The 18794-nt window shown below is 49.0% G+C and overlaps 2 protein-coding genes across 2 annotated transcripts; one reads left to right on the top strand and one right to left on the bottom strand.

Moving 5' to 3' along the window:
* Positions 1-8430: 8430 nt before the first annotated feature.
* On the top strand, positions 8431-9682 carry PPP1R35 (protein phosphatase 1 regulatory subunit 35). The gene is made up of 4 exons (XM_065893336.1): positions 8431-8763; positions 8844-9096; positions 9174-9310; positions 9432-9682. The coding sequence occupies exons 1-4, from the start codon at positions 8521-8523 to the stop codon at positions 9603-9605; spliced, it is 807 nt and encodes a 268-aa protein (XP_065749408.1). The 5' UTR covers positions 8431-8520; the 3' UTR covers positions 9606-9682.
* A 473-nt stretch (positions 9683-10155) lies between these two features.
* Positions 10156-14779, bottom strand: MEPCE (methylphosphate capping enzyme). Its single transcript, XM_065892731.1, has 4 exons — positions 12821-14779; positions 11171-11389; positions 10869-10995; positions 10156-10750 (listed from the first exon to the last, which is right to left on the bottom strand). Exons 1-4 carry the CDS (start codon positions 14498-14500, stop codon positions 10698-10700), a joined length of 2079 nt encoding a protein of 692 aa, XP_065748803.1. The 5' UTR covers positions 14501-14779; the 3' UTR covers positions 10156-10697.
* Positions 14780-18794: the final 4015 nt, after the last annotated feature.

Below are 18794 nucleotides of genomic sequence, written 5' to 3'. Positions count from 1 at the left end.
CAGGCTCTTTTAGACCCTAACCAATGGGCATCAACTTCTGTTCCCTATTTTGACACCAAGGACATCCCCTCCCCAGCAAGCCCAGGCTCGCAATCCAATACTCTCCCCTTTGCCAAGCCCAACTCCACTGAATTCTCCATACCTCCAACCCTGAGAATCTGTTTCTCTCTGTTTTCCTAGTGTCATCCAATTTCCCCTTCTTCATTCTCTACCCGACCCAGACTGTGGACACCTTCTTCCGAATGAGACCTTATTCCCTACCCTCAACTCTCCATCCCAGAAGCTGGTCTCATCCCATATCCCTGGAGACTCAGACATAAGGGGTGTCATCCTGGCCCTCCTGTTCCTTTCCCTGCTTCTGGAGGGGCCAGGCCGAGGGGCTCAGAGTCAGTGCGTTGGCGGGCAGCCGGACCTGTGCCCTCGCCTCCAGGTGTCGGTCTGTTCCTTCTGGGTTGGGAGAAAGGAGTGGAGGGCTCAGGCCCTCTGCTGGGGGGTGGTTTACCCTGCCAACCCCTGAGATTAGGTAGGATGGGAAAGTACACCGGGGCTGGGAGCCTGGACGTGTGTGTGGCTGAGGGGTGGGTTACAGCTGTTGAAGTGCAAGGTCAGCCACTCCCATCCTCCAGCATCCCCTGTGTGACAGGGACACAGTGAGGAGGTGTCTCTGGGTTGACCCCTCGGCAGCAGCCAGTTTGGGAGTGGGAGACGGGAAGTGAGGGGTCCCTGCACATGGGGTTTGCAGAGGGTGATGGTGGAGGGTTGCTGCCTCATCTCTTTGACGTGTCTGGGCCCTATTGGAGGGCGCTTTCCTGGATGGAACCATGGCTCTTCCCCTGCCTTCTCAGCTGGGGCGGGTCTTCCTAGCTGCCTGCTGCCATGGTCCCAGTCACACCACTGTGCTGGATGCATGCTGGTACTACTCAACAGCATGGTCCCTTGAAGGACCTCTGGCCCTGTCCTGTCTGCTGTCCCACCTTAGCCCACCTATAGTGTCTGGCCCAGCCGAACCTCAGGGATGACCCTGAATGACCCCTTCCAGCACCTAGCCTTGTCTGTCCCAAGCCAGGATCCGTGTCTGGGATTGCCTGTCCTAGATGACTAAAGGGAGCACCACTACCTGGTGAGTGTAACCCATCAAGACAAAACCCAAGAGCCCGAAGCATGACCTCTTCCTGGGGGTCTTCTTGTGCTCCTTTCCCTCTTCCTTCAGCACTGTTTCTTCTCTCCTCTCCCACCCTCCCCAGGATGGGAAGTGATGCAGAGGTGGGACCTCCCCAGCCTGGAGAGTGGAGGGAGGGGCTAGTTGATGAGGGCTCGGGCAGGGCCCCCTCACTTGGCAATCTCAGTTAACGGGGTTCGGGGAAGCTTCTCTGTTTCTCCTCCCCTTTGCTTTGAGTTGGTGGGGTGTGTGTGTGTCAATTCCTGGACCACATTTACAATCTCTCTCCTCACTCCCTCCTCCTGGGTTCCCCCTTCACACTTTCTACTGCGCCTAGTCAGGGCTTGGTTTTTCTGTGGTGTGTAACTGGAATCCATCTTTGCAGAAGAGGGTCCAGCTCTAGAACATGCCGCCACGAGGGGACTCTGAAGTTCAGGATAGAGAAGGAATCTTCCTTGCTTATCAGTTCCGTCTTAAAGGGGGGACTTTTTTTTTTTAGAGAGGAAGAGCGACATCAAATTGTATTAACGTAAATATGTACATGATAATTAAAAAAAAAAAAAGAGCACAATTCCAGCCAAAAAAATCCTAGGCAGAGTGGAGGTTGGACTGAGACCCCTCATTCCCTCACCTCCACTTACCCATCCTCATATTCATATTGTTTCTTTGAAGTTGTTCGGTGAAATTTACATTTCTTGGAGGCCCATAACATAAGCTAGCAAACAGAATGGCTTGGGGTTTTTTTGGCCCGTGCTGCATAGCTCGCAGGATTTTAGTTCCCCAACTAGGGATCAAACCCAGGACCCCGGCAACGAAAGCGCCAAGTCCTAACCACTGGACCGTCAGGGAATTCCCGGGAATGGCTTGTTTTAATCTCTGTATCTCGGCCTAAGAAGAGGTAGTGGCCAGATTTCTAAAAAATGTTCTATAGTTATTCTTTTTGCTTAAAAATGAATTATTTAATTAATTATTTTTAACGAAATACAGTTGATTTACAATGTTGTGTTAGTTTCAGGTATACAGAAAAGTGATTCACTTATACGTACATTCATTCTCTTTACATCCTCTTCAATTATAGGTTATTATAAGATACTGAGTATAGTTCCCTGTGCTATATAGGCTATACAGTAGGTCCTTATTGGTTACCTATTTTATACATAGTAGTGTGTATATTTTAATCCCAAACTCTTAATTTATCCACCTCCCTTTCACCTTTGGTAACCATAGTTTGTTTCCTATGTCTGTGAGTCTATTTCTGTTTTGTGAATAAGTTTATTTGTACCATTTTTATAGATTTCACATATAAGGGATATCATATAATATTTGTCTTTCTCTGTCTAGCTTATTTCACTTAGTATGATAATCTCTAGGTCCATCCATGTTGCTGCAGATGGCATTATTTCATTCTTTTTTATGGCTGAGTAATATTCCATTGTGTGTGTGTGTGTGTGTGTGTGTGTGTGTGTGTGTGTGTGTGTGTGTATACCACATCTTCTTTATCCATTCATCTGTTGATGGACACTTAGGTTGTTTCCATGTCTTGGCTGTTGTAAATATTACTGCTATGAACATTGGGGTGCATGAATCTTTTCGAATTATGGTTTTCTCCAGGTACATGCCCAGGAGTGGGATTGCTGGATTATATGGTAGCTCTATTTTTATTTTTCTAAGGAACCTCCATACTGTTCTCCATAGTGGCTGTATCAATTTACATTCCCACCAACAGTGTAGGAGGGTTCCTTTTTCTCCACACCCTCTCCAGCATTTACTGTTTGTAGACTTTTTTTTTTTTTTTTTTTGCGGTACGCGGACCTCTCACTGTTGTGGCCTCTCTCGTTGCGGAGCACAGGCTCCGGACGCGCAGGCTCAGCGGCCATGTCTCACGGGCCCAGCTGCTCCGTGGCATGTGGGATCTTCCCGGACCGGGGCACGAACCCATGTCCCCTGCATCGGCAGGCGGACTCTCAACCACTGTGCCACCAGGGAAGCCCTATTTGTAGACTTTTTGATGATGGCCATTCTGATTGATGTGAGGTGAAGTGGCTGGATTTTAAGACTGAGGAATTGAGTTTACTGAATTCATGGCTAGGGTTCCTGTAGGGCATTTATATCCATCGTCACAGCCCAGGCCTGAGGGTTGGGGGATAGGGTGCAGTTTCAAGTTTCAGCTCCAACACTTTCTGGGTGCCAAAGCTATCTCAGCCTCCTTTAAAAAAAAAAAAACCCAGATTTTTTTTCTAAATCGTAGAAATGTTCTAATATATACAAAAGTAAAGAAAAATATTATGATAAACCCCCATGTACCCATCACTCAGCTTCAACAATCACCCATATTTGGCTAATCTTGTTTCCTCTATACAGCCACCCTCACACACTGCCCTTCTTCCCAGCCCCAGCATTACTTTTAATTAAAATTTTTATTGAGATCACTGTAGATTCACTTGCAGTTGTAAGAAATACAGAAACATCCCTCGTACACTTTCCACAGTTTTCCCCCATGGTAACTGCTATAGACTGAATATTTGTGTCCCCTGAAAGTTCCTATAATGAAACCTAATCCCCAAAGTGTTGGTATTTGGAGGTAGGGTCTTTGGGAGGTGATTAGTGCCCTTACAAACATTTCCCGGTTTTGTACTCGTGTGTATGTGTATGTGTGTGTGTATGTATTAAGTTCTAAATAGTTTTTAAAAATTTTTTTTAATTTAATTTTTTTTATATTGGCGTATAGTTGATTTACAATGTTGTCTTAGTTTCAGGTGTACAGCAAAGTGGTTCAGTTATACATATACACATTCTTTTTCAGATTCTTTTCCCATATAGGTTATTACAGAATATTGAGTAGAGTTCCCTGTGCTATGCAGTAGGTCCTTGTTGGTTATCTACCTTATATATAGTAGTGTGTATATGTTAATCCCAAGCTCCTAATTTATGCCCTCCTCACCTTTCCCCTTTGATAACCATACGTTTGTTTTTGAAGTCTGTGAGTCTGTTTCTGTTTTGTAAATAAGTTCATTTGTATTATCTTTTTAGATTCCACATTATAAGTGACATCATATGTTGTCTTTCTCTGTCTGACTGACTTCACTTAATGTGATAATCTCTAGGTCCATCCATGTTGCTGTCAATGGCATTATTTCATTCTTTTTTTTATGGCTGAGTAGTATCCCATTGTATATATGTACCACCTCTTCTTTATCCATTCCTCTGTCGATGGATATTTAGGTTGCTTCCATGTCTTGGCTATTGTAAATAGTGCTGCTATGAATATTGGGGTGCATGTATATTTTCAAACTATGGTTTTCTCCAGATATATGCCCAGGGGTAGGATTGCTGGATTATATGGTAGTTCTATTTTTATTATTTTTATTTTTTTATTTTATTTTATTTTTTCTATACGCGGGCCTCTCACTGTTGTGGCCTCTCCCGTTGCAGAGCACAGGCTCTGGACGCGCAGGCTCAGCGGCCATGGCTCACGGGCCCAGCCGCTCCGTGGCATGTGGGATCTTCCCAGACCGGGGCACGAACCCGCGTCCCCTGCATCGGCAGGCGGACTCTCGACCAATGCGCCACCAGGGAAGCCCCTCTATTTTTATTTTTTTAAGGAACCTCCATACTGTTCTCCATAGTGGTTTTACCAATTTTCATTCCCATCAAGAGTGCAGGAGGGTTCTCTTTTCTCCACACCCTCTCCAGCGTTTATTGTTTGTAAACTTTTTGATGATGGCCATTCTGAGTAGTGTGAGGTGATACCTCATTGTAGTTTTGGTTTGAATTTCTCTAATAATTAGCGATGTTGAGCATCTTTTCATGTGCTTTTGGAGCACTGTATGTCTTCTTTGGAGAAATGTCTATTTAGATCTTCTGCCCTTTTTTTGATTGGGTTTTTTTTTTGATATTGAGCTGCACGAGCTGTTTGTATATTTTGGAGATTAATCCCTTGTCGGTAGCATCGTTTGCAAATATTTTCTCCCATTCTGTGCATTGTCTTTTCATTTTGTTTATGGTTTCCTTTGCTGTGCAAAAGCTTTTAAATTTAATTAGGTCCCATTTGTTTATTTTCGTTTTTATTTTCATTACTCTAGGAGGTGGATCCAAAAAGATATTGCTGTGATTTATGTCAAAGAGTGTTCTGCCTATGTTTTCCTCTAAGCGTTTTATAGTATCTGGTCTTACATTTAGGTCTGTAATCCATTTTGAGTTTATTTTTTTGTATGGTGTTAGGGAATGTTCTAATTTCATTCTTTTACATGTAGCTGCACAGTTTTCCCAGCACCCCTTATTGAAGAGACTGTCTTTTCTCCATTGTATATTCTTGCCTCCTTTGTCGCAGATTAATTCTATCCTGTTCCATTGATCTATATTTCTGTTCTTGTGCCAGTACCATACTGTTTTGATTACTGTAGTATGGTTTATAGTATATTTTGAAGTCAGGGAGCCTGATTCCTCCAGCTCCATTTTTCTTTCTCAGGATTGCTTTGGCTATTCAGGGTCTTTTTTGTTTCTATACAAATTAAATTTTTTTTTTGTTCCAGTTCTGTGAAAAATGCCATTGGTAATTTGATAGGGATTGCATTGAATCTGTGGTTGCCTTGGGTAGTATAGTCATTTTGACAATATTGATTCTTCCAATCCAAGAACATGGTATATCTTTCCATCTGTTTGTGTCATCTTTGATTTCTTTCATCAGCATCTTATAGTTTTCAGAGTACAGGTCTCTTGCCTCCTCAGGTAGGTGTATTCCTAGGTATGTTATTCTTTTTGATGTGATGGTAAATGGGCTTGTTTCTTTAATTTCTGTTTCAGATCTTTCATTGAAGTTCTGTGTAGTTTTATCACCTGTGTAGGTTCTTGTATCCACCACAGTAAAGGAAATGAACAGTTCCAACACCAAAGAAAAACTCTGGGGTTACACCTTTTATGACCACACCCACCTCCTTCCCACCACCTGCATCTCTTCCACTTCGTCCCTAACACTTGGCAACCACGAAATCTGTCTTCCATTCCTAAATTTTTGTCATTTCCAAAATGTCATATAAATGGAACCATATAGCATCTAATTTTTTTGAGTTGACTTTTTTTGCTCAGCATAATAACCTGGCAATTTATCCAAGTTGTTGCATGTTATCAATAGTATGCACCTTTTGATTGCTGATTAGTAAGTACTCTATGGCATTAAGTGAACCATAGTTTAAGTCTTTACCTGTTGGAGGGCACTGAGTTGTTTTCAGTTTTTGTCTATTATGAATAAAGCTGCTATGAACATTGGCGTGTAGGTTTTGAAATGCCCAAGGATATGAAATTAGCTACCACATTCTGGAGGCCAAGGGTGCTTACTGGGTCCATCATTGCTTCTAAGGGCTTTTCAGTAGACAGAATTAGTATATGCTTTTAAATTTAAACTAAAATATTCCATGGGTTCATAAGATACTTCCTAAATTCAAGAGTATAGGGAATTTGCATAACATCATTGATTTTATATTTGTATGTCTTTTCTCCAATGCCAAAATTCCAGTTCTGATAACATCAACATAATTATGTTCTATCCTACCCATTTTCACTTATTCCCAACAATATGACTACTGAATATAATCTAAGATTTTATGGCAGTTTAAAATTTTTTTAAACAGCAGTTAATTTTGTCTTTAGGGTAGATTTTTTGGATGTATAGCTAAATTACTGTGTTTTTCAAGTCATTCAGAAGAGTTCCCATCTGTGTAGTTAGTTAGTTCCCATCTGTGTAGTAAATATACATTTAGGTTCATTTGTTTCATCTTGCTTTCAACTTTTAGGGACTGATTTTTAAAAATTAATTTGTATCATATAATCATGTAAAACGTATAAGTTTCCAAAGTCAAATATACAAAACAAAGTATACAGATGGTCCCTGACCTGTGATGGTTTGATTTACGATTTTTCAACTTTATGATGGTGTGAAAGCAATAAGCATTCAGTAGAAACCGTACTTCAAATTTTGAATTTTGATCTTTTTCCCGGGCTTGCAATGTATGGTACCATACTGTCTTGTGATGCTGGGCAGAGGCAGTGAGTTGCAGCTTCCAGTCAACCTCGTGGTCATGAGGGTAAGCAACGTGATACACTTAAAACCATTCTGTACCCACTTTCAGCACAGTATTCAATACATTACATGAGATATTCAACACTTTATTATAAAATAGGCTTTGTGTTACATGATTCTGTCCAACTATATGCTAAATTAAGTGTTCTGAGCACATTTAAGGTAGGCTAGGCTAAGCTATGATGGTCAGTAGGTTAGGTGTATTAAATGCATTTTTGACTTAACGATATATTTCTCTCAACATAACCCCATCATAAGTGGAGGAAGATCTGCAGTAGAGGAAATGGGCATACTTATTCCTGACTTTAGCAGGAACGCCTCTAGTTTCACCATTGAGATTCTCGAAAACTTTTTTTGTAAAATATGGGTAACGCCATCCATTCTATCTGATCTTCCACAGCATTTCTTGGAAGATAAAGTATGTGAAAACAAACTGAAAAGTGACACAAAAACATGCCTGTTGACTGTTAACGCATTTTGGGAGAGCCTCAAAAGTCTTGAACCCAACTTAGTACATTTTACAGAAGAAGAAACAGAGGCTCACAGAACTGAGAGGGCCTACCCCAAGGAACATTAGGGAATGAGGCGAGAGCTCCCGTTTCCTGCCCTGCAGTCCGGGATAAATCCACGGAGCCTTTTTTTTTTTTTTTAAAAACTGTACTTATATGCAGATATTTATTTTTTATATAGATGAATATTTTAGTGGATCTTCGAAGGGGAAAAAGTCACAAAAGGCCGCAAACTGAATGAGGCTGCTGTCGCCCGGGCAACCACGGTCACCTAGGAGGGAGCCCGGGGCTGGAGTCAGCGAGCCACGCCCTCACTCAAACTGGGGAGCTCCGGTCAGTTTGGGGCCGACGGAACACCTGGAGATGCTGTGGAGGCACGGAGTAGGGAGGTCCAGTATGGGGACGCTGGACCGTTAATAGGGAGGACTGACACACTCTGGATTCCAGCGGAGGCCAGGTGGTGACGATAGGATATGGCAACGACGCTGTAGCGCAAGTTTCTAGATGAAAATGGTCCTAATGAGGACCCGTAGAGCTTCCAAGGGCTTCAGCTCTAAAACCCCGGCCTGGGGGCGGGGCAAGGCTTTATGGGCGGAAGCCTTCCGGGAGGCGGGGAGGAGGCAACGGAAATGACGCTTAGGCGCACCAATAGGGCGGGGCGGGCGCTAACGGTTTTCGGTAGCGCTGTCTTAGAGGGGCGGGGGAGAGGAGGTGGCGAGTCCGTGTTCCCTGACCCTTGGGCCCCAGCGACCCCGCACCCCTGCAGACACCCCAAGATGATGGGCTGTGAGGAGTCAGAGCTGGAGTCGGTGGAAGGGGGAGAGGCCGTGGCTGACCCAGGGCCACCCCCAGAACCCCGAGCCCCCGTGCCCGGAGCCCCCGTGCCGGAGCCCGGCCTGGACCTGAGCCTAAGCCTGAGCCCTCTGTCCGAGAGCCCCGGGCGCCGTTGGTCCAACCTCAGCCCGGGACGGCGGAAGGGGCGGGCGGACCGGCGGGGCGGGGCCCGCAAGGGGCGGCAGGTGAGCTGGGGGAAGGCCTGGCCGCCAGCCCGCCGACGACCCCGCGCCTACCTCTTCACCGCCCCGCTGTCTGCTTCCAGGTCCGCTTCCGCCTGGCGCCGCCCTCCCCGGTACGGTGCGAGCCGCCGCCGGCCGCCGCCGCCCCGAGCGAGAAGCTCGCGGCGCCGCAGGACCTGGGGACGCCCGCGCAGCAGAGCAGCCTGGCCCTGAGCTTCGAGCTGCAGGCCGCGCGGGCCGCAGCCGGGGGCCAGTTCGATGCCGCGAAGGCCGTGGAAGAACAGCTGAGAAAGTCGTTCCAGACCCGCTGCAGCCTGGAAGAGAGCGTGGCCGAGGGTGAGGGGGGCAGGCGGCCGGCCGGGCGCGGGAGCGGGGGTGCGAGGCGCCGCTCACTTCCGCTCCTGCGGTCTCAGGGCTGAACGTGCCGCGCTCCAAGCGGCTCTTCCGAGACCTGGTGAGCCTGCAGGTGCCCGAGGAACAGGTTCTGAACGCCGCGCTGAGGGAGAAACTGGCGCTCCTGCCGCCGCAGGCCCGAGCCCCGCCTCCAAGGGTGAGGGACCTGGGCTTGAGTCTCCCCTACCCCATCCCCCCTCCTCCCCAACTGCCAGAACCCCTGGCAGTTGGGGAGGGGCCCCCGAGGGTAACCTTGCTTTGTGCTCCAACTCCAACAGGAGCCACCTGGGCCAGGGCCAGACATGACCATTTTGTGTGATCCAGAAACATTATTTTATGAATCTCCACACCTGACCCTGGAAGGTCTGCCCCCTCTCCGGCTTCAACTCCGGCCCCGCCCTTCAGAGGATACCTTCCTTATGCATCGGACACTGAGGCGATGGGAAGCGTAGACTTGGAGGCTCCCTGGATTGCTAGTTCATATCTTTTTGTTTTTAAACTATGAGAATAAAGTGGTTTTGCTAACAAATGGGACTCTTCTTGGGAGCCTTGAGATGGGGTCAAGCCTCAGGTTGGAAGCTGCCAGAAAGTCAAGGTTTTGGCCCTCCTTTAAAGGAACTTGGTAGTGATGAGAAATAGAGCAGGCAGGTGGTCTGGTCCTAAAAGTGCCTTTTTCTAGTTCCACTTCGACTCCACGGTTAACTCTTCCAAAGTTAGCTTTGTGTCCAAAGCTTACGTAAAAAAGTTTTGTCAGTGTTTCTTTGGGGGAGGAGAGATTCTTCAGGTTTCACATCAAAGTTCACATACCCCTTTTTCCTGGCCTAGGGTTCTGTACACTTGTGTGTGGGTCTCGTTAGCATTCAACAGTCTTCCCAACCATTGAAAAACCTGCCCTCTTCCTTAAGACTATAGTTTGGGCAGAGAGGAAGCACAGGTTCTACCAGGAGGCACCGTGTCCCCCCCACCCCCCGCCCCCAACTAGAATGTGCCAGACAGGTGTGTGGGCCACTGCCCTAAACATCAAGTTTATTGTGCTGTTCTCACATTCCAAACCCAACCCCCTCTCCCAGTGAGGGACAGCAGAGGGAAGGATTTTCACAGTACCTGCATGCCTCCCCAGCAACGTCCCCCTTTTAACCCTCAGTCCATCTATCCGTGGTCCACTGAAACGCAGCTAGGGACAAGGGCTGAGGAGAAATGGGAACCTCTCCTTGGGAGAACAGGAGGAAGAGGCTAGAGAACTTGATACCCCCCACCTCCCATGCCCTCGGAGAACAGAGGGCAGCAAACAGTCCATGCCATCCAGCCCAGTGGGCTAGGGGAGAGGAAGATGATGGTGACTCCAGCACAGCTGGGCTTGCTGCTTAGGTGCCAGAGGTGTAGGGAAGAGGCTGGGGCAGCAACACAGGAAAAGCTTTCTCTGCAGATCCAGGAGAGGAAACTATTTTTGGAGGCAGAAAGAAAAGACCTTGGGATACTTTCCTCTCCCACCCCAGGTCCTCTGGAGCAGCGGGCAGCTTCACACTTTCTGTTCAGGGGGCCACTTAGTGGCTGGGGGAATGGGCCTTGTGGAACAGGTACACAGGACGCTGGAAGCCTGAGGGAAGAGTGTGTAATCAGGAGGGGTTTTGGCAGGACCTTAAGACTCCACAGGGTCTGCACCCTGCACCAGGACTGGCCTCCCTTCCTCCCCCCACAAAATAAGCCAGCCTTACCTCTGGAGGTGTTGTGGGGTGTGGCCACAAGCTCATAGCTGGAGAAGCCCACCTCTGGGGATGTCAGGTAGGAACTGAACTGCTCTGGCTTCAACTGAATTCGATAGTAGTTCTTGTAGATTGCTTCCTAGGGAGGACGGCAAGGGATCACTTTAGCTCGTTGCCTTCTCTGCTGGTGGAGGATGATGCCCACCCAGGGGGCCTTTTCACCTTGTTCAGAAAGTCCTCTTTCTGCTTCTTTGAGGCCTTCCTTGCCTCAACTAAAGGAAGGATAGGCCCAACTTCCAGAAACCCCAACTCACCGTGAGAGTCTTTCTCCTGCCGTAGGATGACCAAGGCTGGGGCTCCAGGACCAGGATGCCCCCAGGATGTAGGTGCCGGTAGATTCGACGAAACATGCGCTTCAGCCCCTCGTCTCCCCAGTTGAGGTGCACCCACTTGGTGAGGCTGAGGCAGAGCACCACATCATACTCAGGTTTTTGGGCCTCCACCAGCTCATCTCGATCCAGCACATAGTTACCCTGAGAGCAAGAATTGGGGGTGAGGTCAACAGAGGCATAAAAGAACCACTGCCCCCTCACAACCCACTCTGCAGCCTCACTTTAGTCCTTGGCCACAATCTGCTTTGACACTTCTCAAAATAACTCCCAAATGGTACCCTGTTTGAGTCTCATTTTCTTGCTTTCTATTGGTGGTAAGCCAATCAAACATAAAAAGGGAGCTTGGGTAACTTTATTTTTTTGCGGTACACGGGCCTCTCACTGTTGTGGTCTCTCCCATTGCGGAGCACAGGCTCCGGACGTGCAGGCTCAGCGGCCATGGCTCATGGGCCCAGCCGCTCCGCGGCATGTGGGATCTTCCCGGACCGGGGCACGAACCCGTGTCCCCTGCATCGGCAGGCGGACTCTCAACCACTGCGCCACCAGGGAAGCCCGGTAACTTTAAATTGAGCAAATTATCCACGAGATCACCAAAGCTGGGAAATTGCAGAGAAAGAATGGTGGGGTTCTCCCAAGACCCTGTCCACTACTTATTCCCACCCCACAGTCGTTAAGCTGAGAGATTCAATGTTATGCAAAGGGCCCCAACCCAGGTTTGAAAGGGAGACCTGTGGGTTCCTTCCCTGTAGTTGGGACTGGCAAAGTTTCAGGCCTATTCTTTTTCTCCCAGAGAAATGAAGAACCCCATCCCGCAGGAAACCTTTTCTAGATGATAAGCTCATTACCACCCTCTGCAAAGTCCATTCTTCTAGGTTGTAACCCAACACACTGCCAACTATTCCTGTAGCTGGCCTAACTGGAGCATTTTACGGGAATCCACCTGCAGTCAGGGGACAGACACTGAAGACATGGTACTCTCTCCTGCTTCCCCAAGGTACTCTTTCTGACACTTCCCCATCCCACCATCTTGGGTCAGTGTGGAGATGACCTTAGGCCAAGCCGCTTAGGTTCCTGGCCACTGACAATCAATTCTGCATCTAATGCAAACAAGGTCCCTATCAAAGGACAGAAACTGTAATTAGTCAGCCACTACCCTAATCCTCCCCCCCATCCCAAGACATTGCATGTCTGAAACCCATCCCTTCATGCACCTTCAGTAAGTTGGAGGACAAGTTTTCATCTGGACCACATCCTCTAACAGGGAAGGTGGACAGGTCTGGATTACAGTACTGGCCAAGAGCAGGGCAAGAGGAGTCTGCCCCAATTCTGGGGCTTGCAGTCATGAGAAAGGATTCCAAGTAGAGCCACCGCCCCCACGACCCAGGTTATAGGGGGGGAGACACACCCAGTGGAATCAATCGCAGATTGAGACCCTTCTCTGGAGGATTTGGTTTTCCTAGGGAGGGGTGCATGCACAGACATCCTCTGGGTCATAACCTTTCCCTGCCATGTTCCCATTTTACCTCATCTTCACTCCTGGTCCCTATCCCAAGAGTCTGTGAACCCTCTTACCGTGACGAAGACAACATTGTTGGGGAAGACGGATGTGTCTGCTCCATCCAAGGGCACTTGGGGTGCAGCAATGGGACCCCGGCTGGCTGTCAGTGAGGCCGGGAAGTAGCTTCTCTTTCGGACGGTTGTGGTCCCTTCCTCACTCTCTGCTCCTGGGGCCCCGTCAGAAGTCTGGGGTGGCAGACGCAGCTCTTCGGACAGGTAGTGTCGGATGTTTTGGCGGGCGGAATGGATGAGCTGGGCATCAATATCCAGGCCCACCATGCGGGACGGGCCCCACTTACAGGCAATGCTCAGGGTCAAATGGCCCACATTGCAGCCCAGATCTAGGACGTCCCGACCCCTAAACCACTCAGGCTTCAACACCCGAAGGCGCCCGTCCTCACAGGAAGGATTGCGGTACCCATAGTACTTGCAAAAATTCCCATACTGGAACTTGCACTGTTGCTTTTTGAAGCCCGCAGCAGGTAGTGGGTGGAGGTGGTGGCGGCCTCCCCCACTCCCTCGGCCCTTTTCCTTGGGACCCTGGCCCCCACCCCTAGCCCCTGCCTCTGACTTGCTGGAAGTCCTGCGACGTTTGCGATGTCGTGAGGAGGAAGACGAGGATGCAGAGGTAACTGAGGCAGCTGGAGGGGCTGAAAGGGAGCCTGAGGGACCCTGTAGGGCAGATGGAAGGGGAGACACGACCTCATCCCTGCAGTTGATGGCTGTGTTGAGTTCATAGGGTTCGGGGGCGTCCCGGTTCTGGCCTCTATGCTGCTGCTGCTGCTGCTGCTGCTGGGTGCCCTCCCCATGGAGTGAGGAAGTGAGGGGGGCTGTGGGCAGCACGGAGTGGCTATCATTCCCTCCAGCTGCCTGCTGCTGCTGCTGCTGGTGGTGCTGTCCCCGGTGTCTATGCCGCTTCCGACCAGTCTTGAGTGGCGAAGCAAGGACTACTTGGGCCTCATCAGTGCAAGTATTGAGACTGAGAGGGTCTGTAATATCTTTGGGGATGAGGATCTCCACTGGATCTCGCCCCTTGGCCGGAAGTGGGGATGACTTAGGGGTCTCCGCATTGAGTGCGCGGCTCACTTCCTCATCCAGGAGACTATTCAGGTTCAATGGATCAAAGATGTTGCCCCCCAGGAGGAAGTTGGAGGGTAAGACAGAGTCACAGTCCGAATTGACCCGCCTGCGCCTCTTGAAGGCCGGATGTTTGAAGCCTCCACCACCTCCCCCAACATTACAGCTATTTCTCCTCTTGCCCCCACCTCCCCCAGGGGGCCGGTGGGGCTGATAGCCATTACGGGGTCGAGGAGGAGCAGGGGGGCCCAGTTCTGTTCCGCCCCCTCCCCGTCGCTCCTCCCCCACGTCCGGGGGAGCAGCTCTCCCGGGGGGATCCGACAAGCGGGCCTCCCCGTGCGACTGCGCCTGGGGGCCGCCCCCTCGTTGTTGCTGCGACTGACCGCCCCGAGGGGTGGATGCAGCCCCGGGGCTCTCCTTGCCGGCCCCAGAAGCCGGGGATCCCGCCGAGTGTGCGCGCGGGCCCGGCCCACGCTGTGTTCCGCCGCGGAGCTCCCCGGAGGCTGCCTCTCGGTGCGGTTGCACAGTGGGGCCGCCCCCTCCGCCCGACTCATCTTTAAGCGACGGCGGCGGGGCCGGCACCAGAAACGGCTCCTTCTCCGCCGCCATCTCGATCATTTCCTCCCCTTATTCCGTCCCAGTCGAGGGCAACCGGGGGGACAGGGGGCTTAACCCCCCTTCCTAAACCCCGCTCGCTTCCCCCCCTTTCGCGAGTGCGCGCGCAGTTCTGCTCTTCTCCCCTAGTCTCGCGCCCAAGCGCCTCCCCCGAAGCGCGCCCTACTCGCCCGCGAGACCAAAACAAGATGCCCGCGAGACCCGAACAACTCGAGGAATCAACCGCGCGTGCGCCGACCCCTTTCTCCACTACCACTACCGCTTCGCCGCGAGCGCGCACTGCTGGGGCGCGTTCCTCTCTCCCTGGAATCACGCATGCGCACTCCGCCACCACCCTGGTTGCGCGCGCATCGGAGTACGAACCAACTTAACGGCTCCGGGAGTTTAAATATAGCCCCCTCAGCCCCCCCAAAAGCCCACCACCCCAAACTGACACCCTACTTCCCTTCGCAGCTATGTCCGTCCCTACTGATATCCTTTGTCTCTGCCGCGCGATCCCACCCACCGTAGGCGGGGGACGGGGAGCTGGTGTGAAAAGGTCTCCTTGACACCCGACCCTTGTTCCTGAGGAATGAGTCTCAGCGGTCTCCGCCCGGCTCTAAACCCAGCAACCTCCCTACCCCGCCTCCTTCCTCCCCCTAGTGGGCAGCGCCTGCGCACACCCTTTTGGGCTTGCGCGGGTAGATGCAGCACGTGCTGGAGATGACGCCCCGCCCTCCGCCCTAGGGGCGGGGACTGTTACGTTGCTTCCTCAGGTTTGGTACACGCATCATGCGTCAGCACGACTCGGAGGGGCGTGTCTAAGGAACGGGGCGGCCTTCATGAATTATTCATGACCTGGTTGCCCCCTGTGTCCACCTATTTAGAAAGGCTTCCGAGGGAGTGGAGGGGTGAACGTAGAAGTAGGGGAGGGGAAGGAGCGGAGCGTACTGCCCGTCTTCCTACTGTTCTCAGTATAATACGACAGTTCATTTTAACTCACCCCCTGGAAAATATTCTCTGCTGAACTGGAAAAAAAAAAAAAAACTAAAACAGGCAATGTTGTCCAACTTCCTCGTCCCCCGAAATGGCCGAGTAGTTCTCTCGCTCCTCCGCCTTCCCCCAATCGCAATCACCTGAGGACACCACGCCCTCCTCTCCACCTCCCCACCCACCGCCCGGACACCAACGCCTCCGCCCACCACCCGACGTCTGCGCACGAGCCCCCCAGCCCGCGGAGAGCGACCCCGACGCCCACCACAGCCACCAATAGCAGTACACCCACCACCACCGCCCCCTCGTACGCAGGCCTTCCCGAGCACATGTTGCGGCTTCGCGCCGCCTTATATAAAAACGAATGTGGGCGGAGAAGAGGCTTTGGCCTGCTTTGGGGACCCCCTGCCTCAGTCAATGGGGAAGAAGCTACTCGACGGCCTTTCCAGAGGGTGCTTTGTGGCTCGTTCTCCTTGCCAACAGCGCTTGGGGTGCGGGTCCTGTGGCTGAGAAGAGGGAGGAAGAGGCGAGAATGGGGTTAAGGGTAGTCTCAAAATAAAGTATCAAAATAAGGGCATGAAGGAGACTAAGAGGAAGAATGGGAATCAGGGCACGATTCCCAGAGGAAGGAAAAGGCAGTCTGGGGCACAGAGTAAAGTTAGTAAAAGGAAGATGTGCATCTTGAACGATCAGGCGCTATTGCTGCCACCTAAAAAAAGTGAGGGTACCGAGGGTTATGGGATTTGTAGTTTTACAGGGCGTTCTGTTGGAAGATGTCGGCAATAACTCAGCTGCGCAGACGCAGAAGCCGATTCCAGTTGCGCATGCGCCTTACCTCTGCGAACAGGCCGCCAGTGGGGGTGGAGGTGGAGCTTGTGCGCGGCCTCGCGCCTTTCCCTGGTGGCGGGAAAACTGGCCCGAGGTTCGAGGGGCTTGGAGAATCTCTGCATTAGCCCACACTGCTCCTCGCCCTTAGGTTCGCATCTCTCCAGAAGGTAGCTCCGCTTGCAGCTGAAGGTGCTAGGCGTGGCCAGTCCTGGCACCTGTCGCCTGAGAAGTTTTCTCCTCAGGGTGCCGTCCAACTCTTAACCCCTGTCCTCAGAATCTCTAACCGCAAACTTACTCCCAACAAACAAACAAAAGTAACTCAATATCACGGCGGGCGACGACGGACCTGAGCGAGAATGCGGATCCTGGTGCCTCCGCGGGTTGCGGGTGGGAGCTGAGGGGAAATTCTCTCATGGCGGGGGAGTTGTTGATAGGGAAGAGACGCTAGAAAGCCACTCTTTTACCCTTTGAGGGGAGTCAAGGACTTTTGGCTCTGTGGTACCTCCGGTCTTAAATGTTGTGCTTAAGACAGAATTGGTGAGGGAAGAGAGAGGGAAAAATGTGGGTCCGTCAGAGTTCTTCCCTCTGGTTTATAAGGTGGAATCAGGCCTTTTATTGTTCCAAAACGTCACCTTGGTGCTCTGTGAGTCAAAATGCTGCCGGAGTCTGGGAGTCCATGGGCATGACCCCTTTAAGCGAAAACAACACAAAAAGACTAGTTTGAGGTCGGCAATAGTTTGGGGCAAGTATGCAAGCTTTTCGGGAGTTTAAGATAGCAAGGGTCTGAACCAGGATCAGGGTCCTAAAGAAAGAGTCTGCTTTGGTGATAAGTGCCCGTATCTCTGTGCTTCCTTGCACTCTCTGAACCGAGAAGCTTTAGTCACCATTAATTTATTTATAAGATTATGTAAAAGGTTTAGTTCAGGTAGTTATGACAGTAAATGTCTTGTTAGGTAGTCTGTTATGGGCAGTAAGCGTAGCGGGGATCATTTTTTCCTTCTGTCTTGTTAAAAGTTTTAAATCATGCTTGCTGAGTGCACATGAGAGAAAGAAGGAAGAAAGAGACAGGAAGGAAGGAAGAGAGAAAGAGAAAAAGAACTCTTACTGACGGAGGAATGATAATGAGCAGGGATCTACATACCGTTAGACATTAAGACAAAAGGAAATCAAACTCCAGCTTAAAGGATATTTAAAATATAGTCTTTATTTATTTATTTAAGAGTTATGTTTTATCTGGTGGCCATAGTGAGGACTTCAAGCCTGGGAGGCAGCATCTCAAGTAACCCTGAGAAAACTGCTCCCAAAATATAGTCTTTATTTATTTATTTTACAATATATATTTACTTATTTTTGTATGTGTCTATCTACTCCCACTAGAATGTCAGCTCAGTGAGAACAGAAACTCGATCTTTCTTGTTCTTTGCTCAAAATATAGTCTTTTTTTTTTTCCAAAATACAGTCTTTAAATACAGTTTTTTGAGGCTCACGGAGTCTGTGTTAGAGGACAATTCTAAAGGGTTTCTTTTGTTCTTTTAGACCACGGATTCCAGGAACAATATAAAGAGGGAATAATTGGATACTTAAGAGGGGAGAAATTTGTGAACATATTCTAAATGGGGGGAAGGGAGAGGAGGATTAATGCTTTTTGAAAAATATTGACAAGACTGAATTTATTTAGCTAGATCAATTCTCAAACATTTGGGTCTCAGAATCCTTTTATACTCTTAAAAATTATGAAGGATTCCAAACATTGGTTTATATCTATGGATCTATTGATACTAGTATATTAGAAATTAAACTGAGAAAAAAATTAAACATTTATTTATTAATTTTAAAATAACGATAATAAACCTGTTACATAATGTTAACGTAGATAATATTTTAATGAAAATATATTTTCCTAAATGAAAGAAAATTTAGTATGAAGAATGGTGTTTTACATTTCTGCGAATCTCTTTCATGTCTGGCTGGATTTTCATCTGTTTCTGAATTCAATCTGTTATGATATCTTGTTTTGGTTGAAGAGTATGAGAAAACCCAGCCTAACACAGATAAGTAGTTGAAAAAGGGAGGGGACCCTCAGGGGTCTTTAGATCACACTTTGAGATCTGCTGAGCTAGGTGATTTCATTCTATAATCAGTGTCATGATTTTTAGTGTTCTAAATGAAAGAAAACTATTTTTTGGAATAGCTCATTCACCTTCCCTTGGTTCCCTTTATTATTTCTAAGTTATTTTCCCCTCCTTATTCACCCTTCTTTCTTATGTCAGTTCAGTAGTTAGGATCTGGTTATGGAACTTTCTGTTACTTTCACACTTAAAGCTTTATTGGATTTTTTTGTCTCTCTTTTTTCATCTAAGGTCAGAAAAAAGAAATTAAAACCTCAAATGTTATTCCTGGGTCTAGAGCCCCCAGTCATTTTGTAGCTGGCCAGGTAAAAGTTGGTGGTATTTTGTATATTTATTAACTTCCTTAAAATTGTTTTTCTCTCTCTGAA

The sequence above is a fragment of the Phocoena phocoena genome, chromosome 15, assembly GCF_963924675.1.
Source record: "Phocoena phocoena chromosome 15, mPhoPho1.1, whole genome shotgun sequence".
In the NCBI taxonomy this organism is placed as follows: Eukaryota; Metazoa; Chordata; class Mammalia; order Artiodactyla; family Phocoenidae; genus Phocoena; species Phocoena phocoena.
Note: the sequence above shows the minus strand (reverse complement) of the source record. Positions and strands in the feature narration are given on the sequence as shown.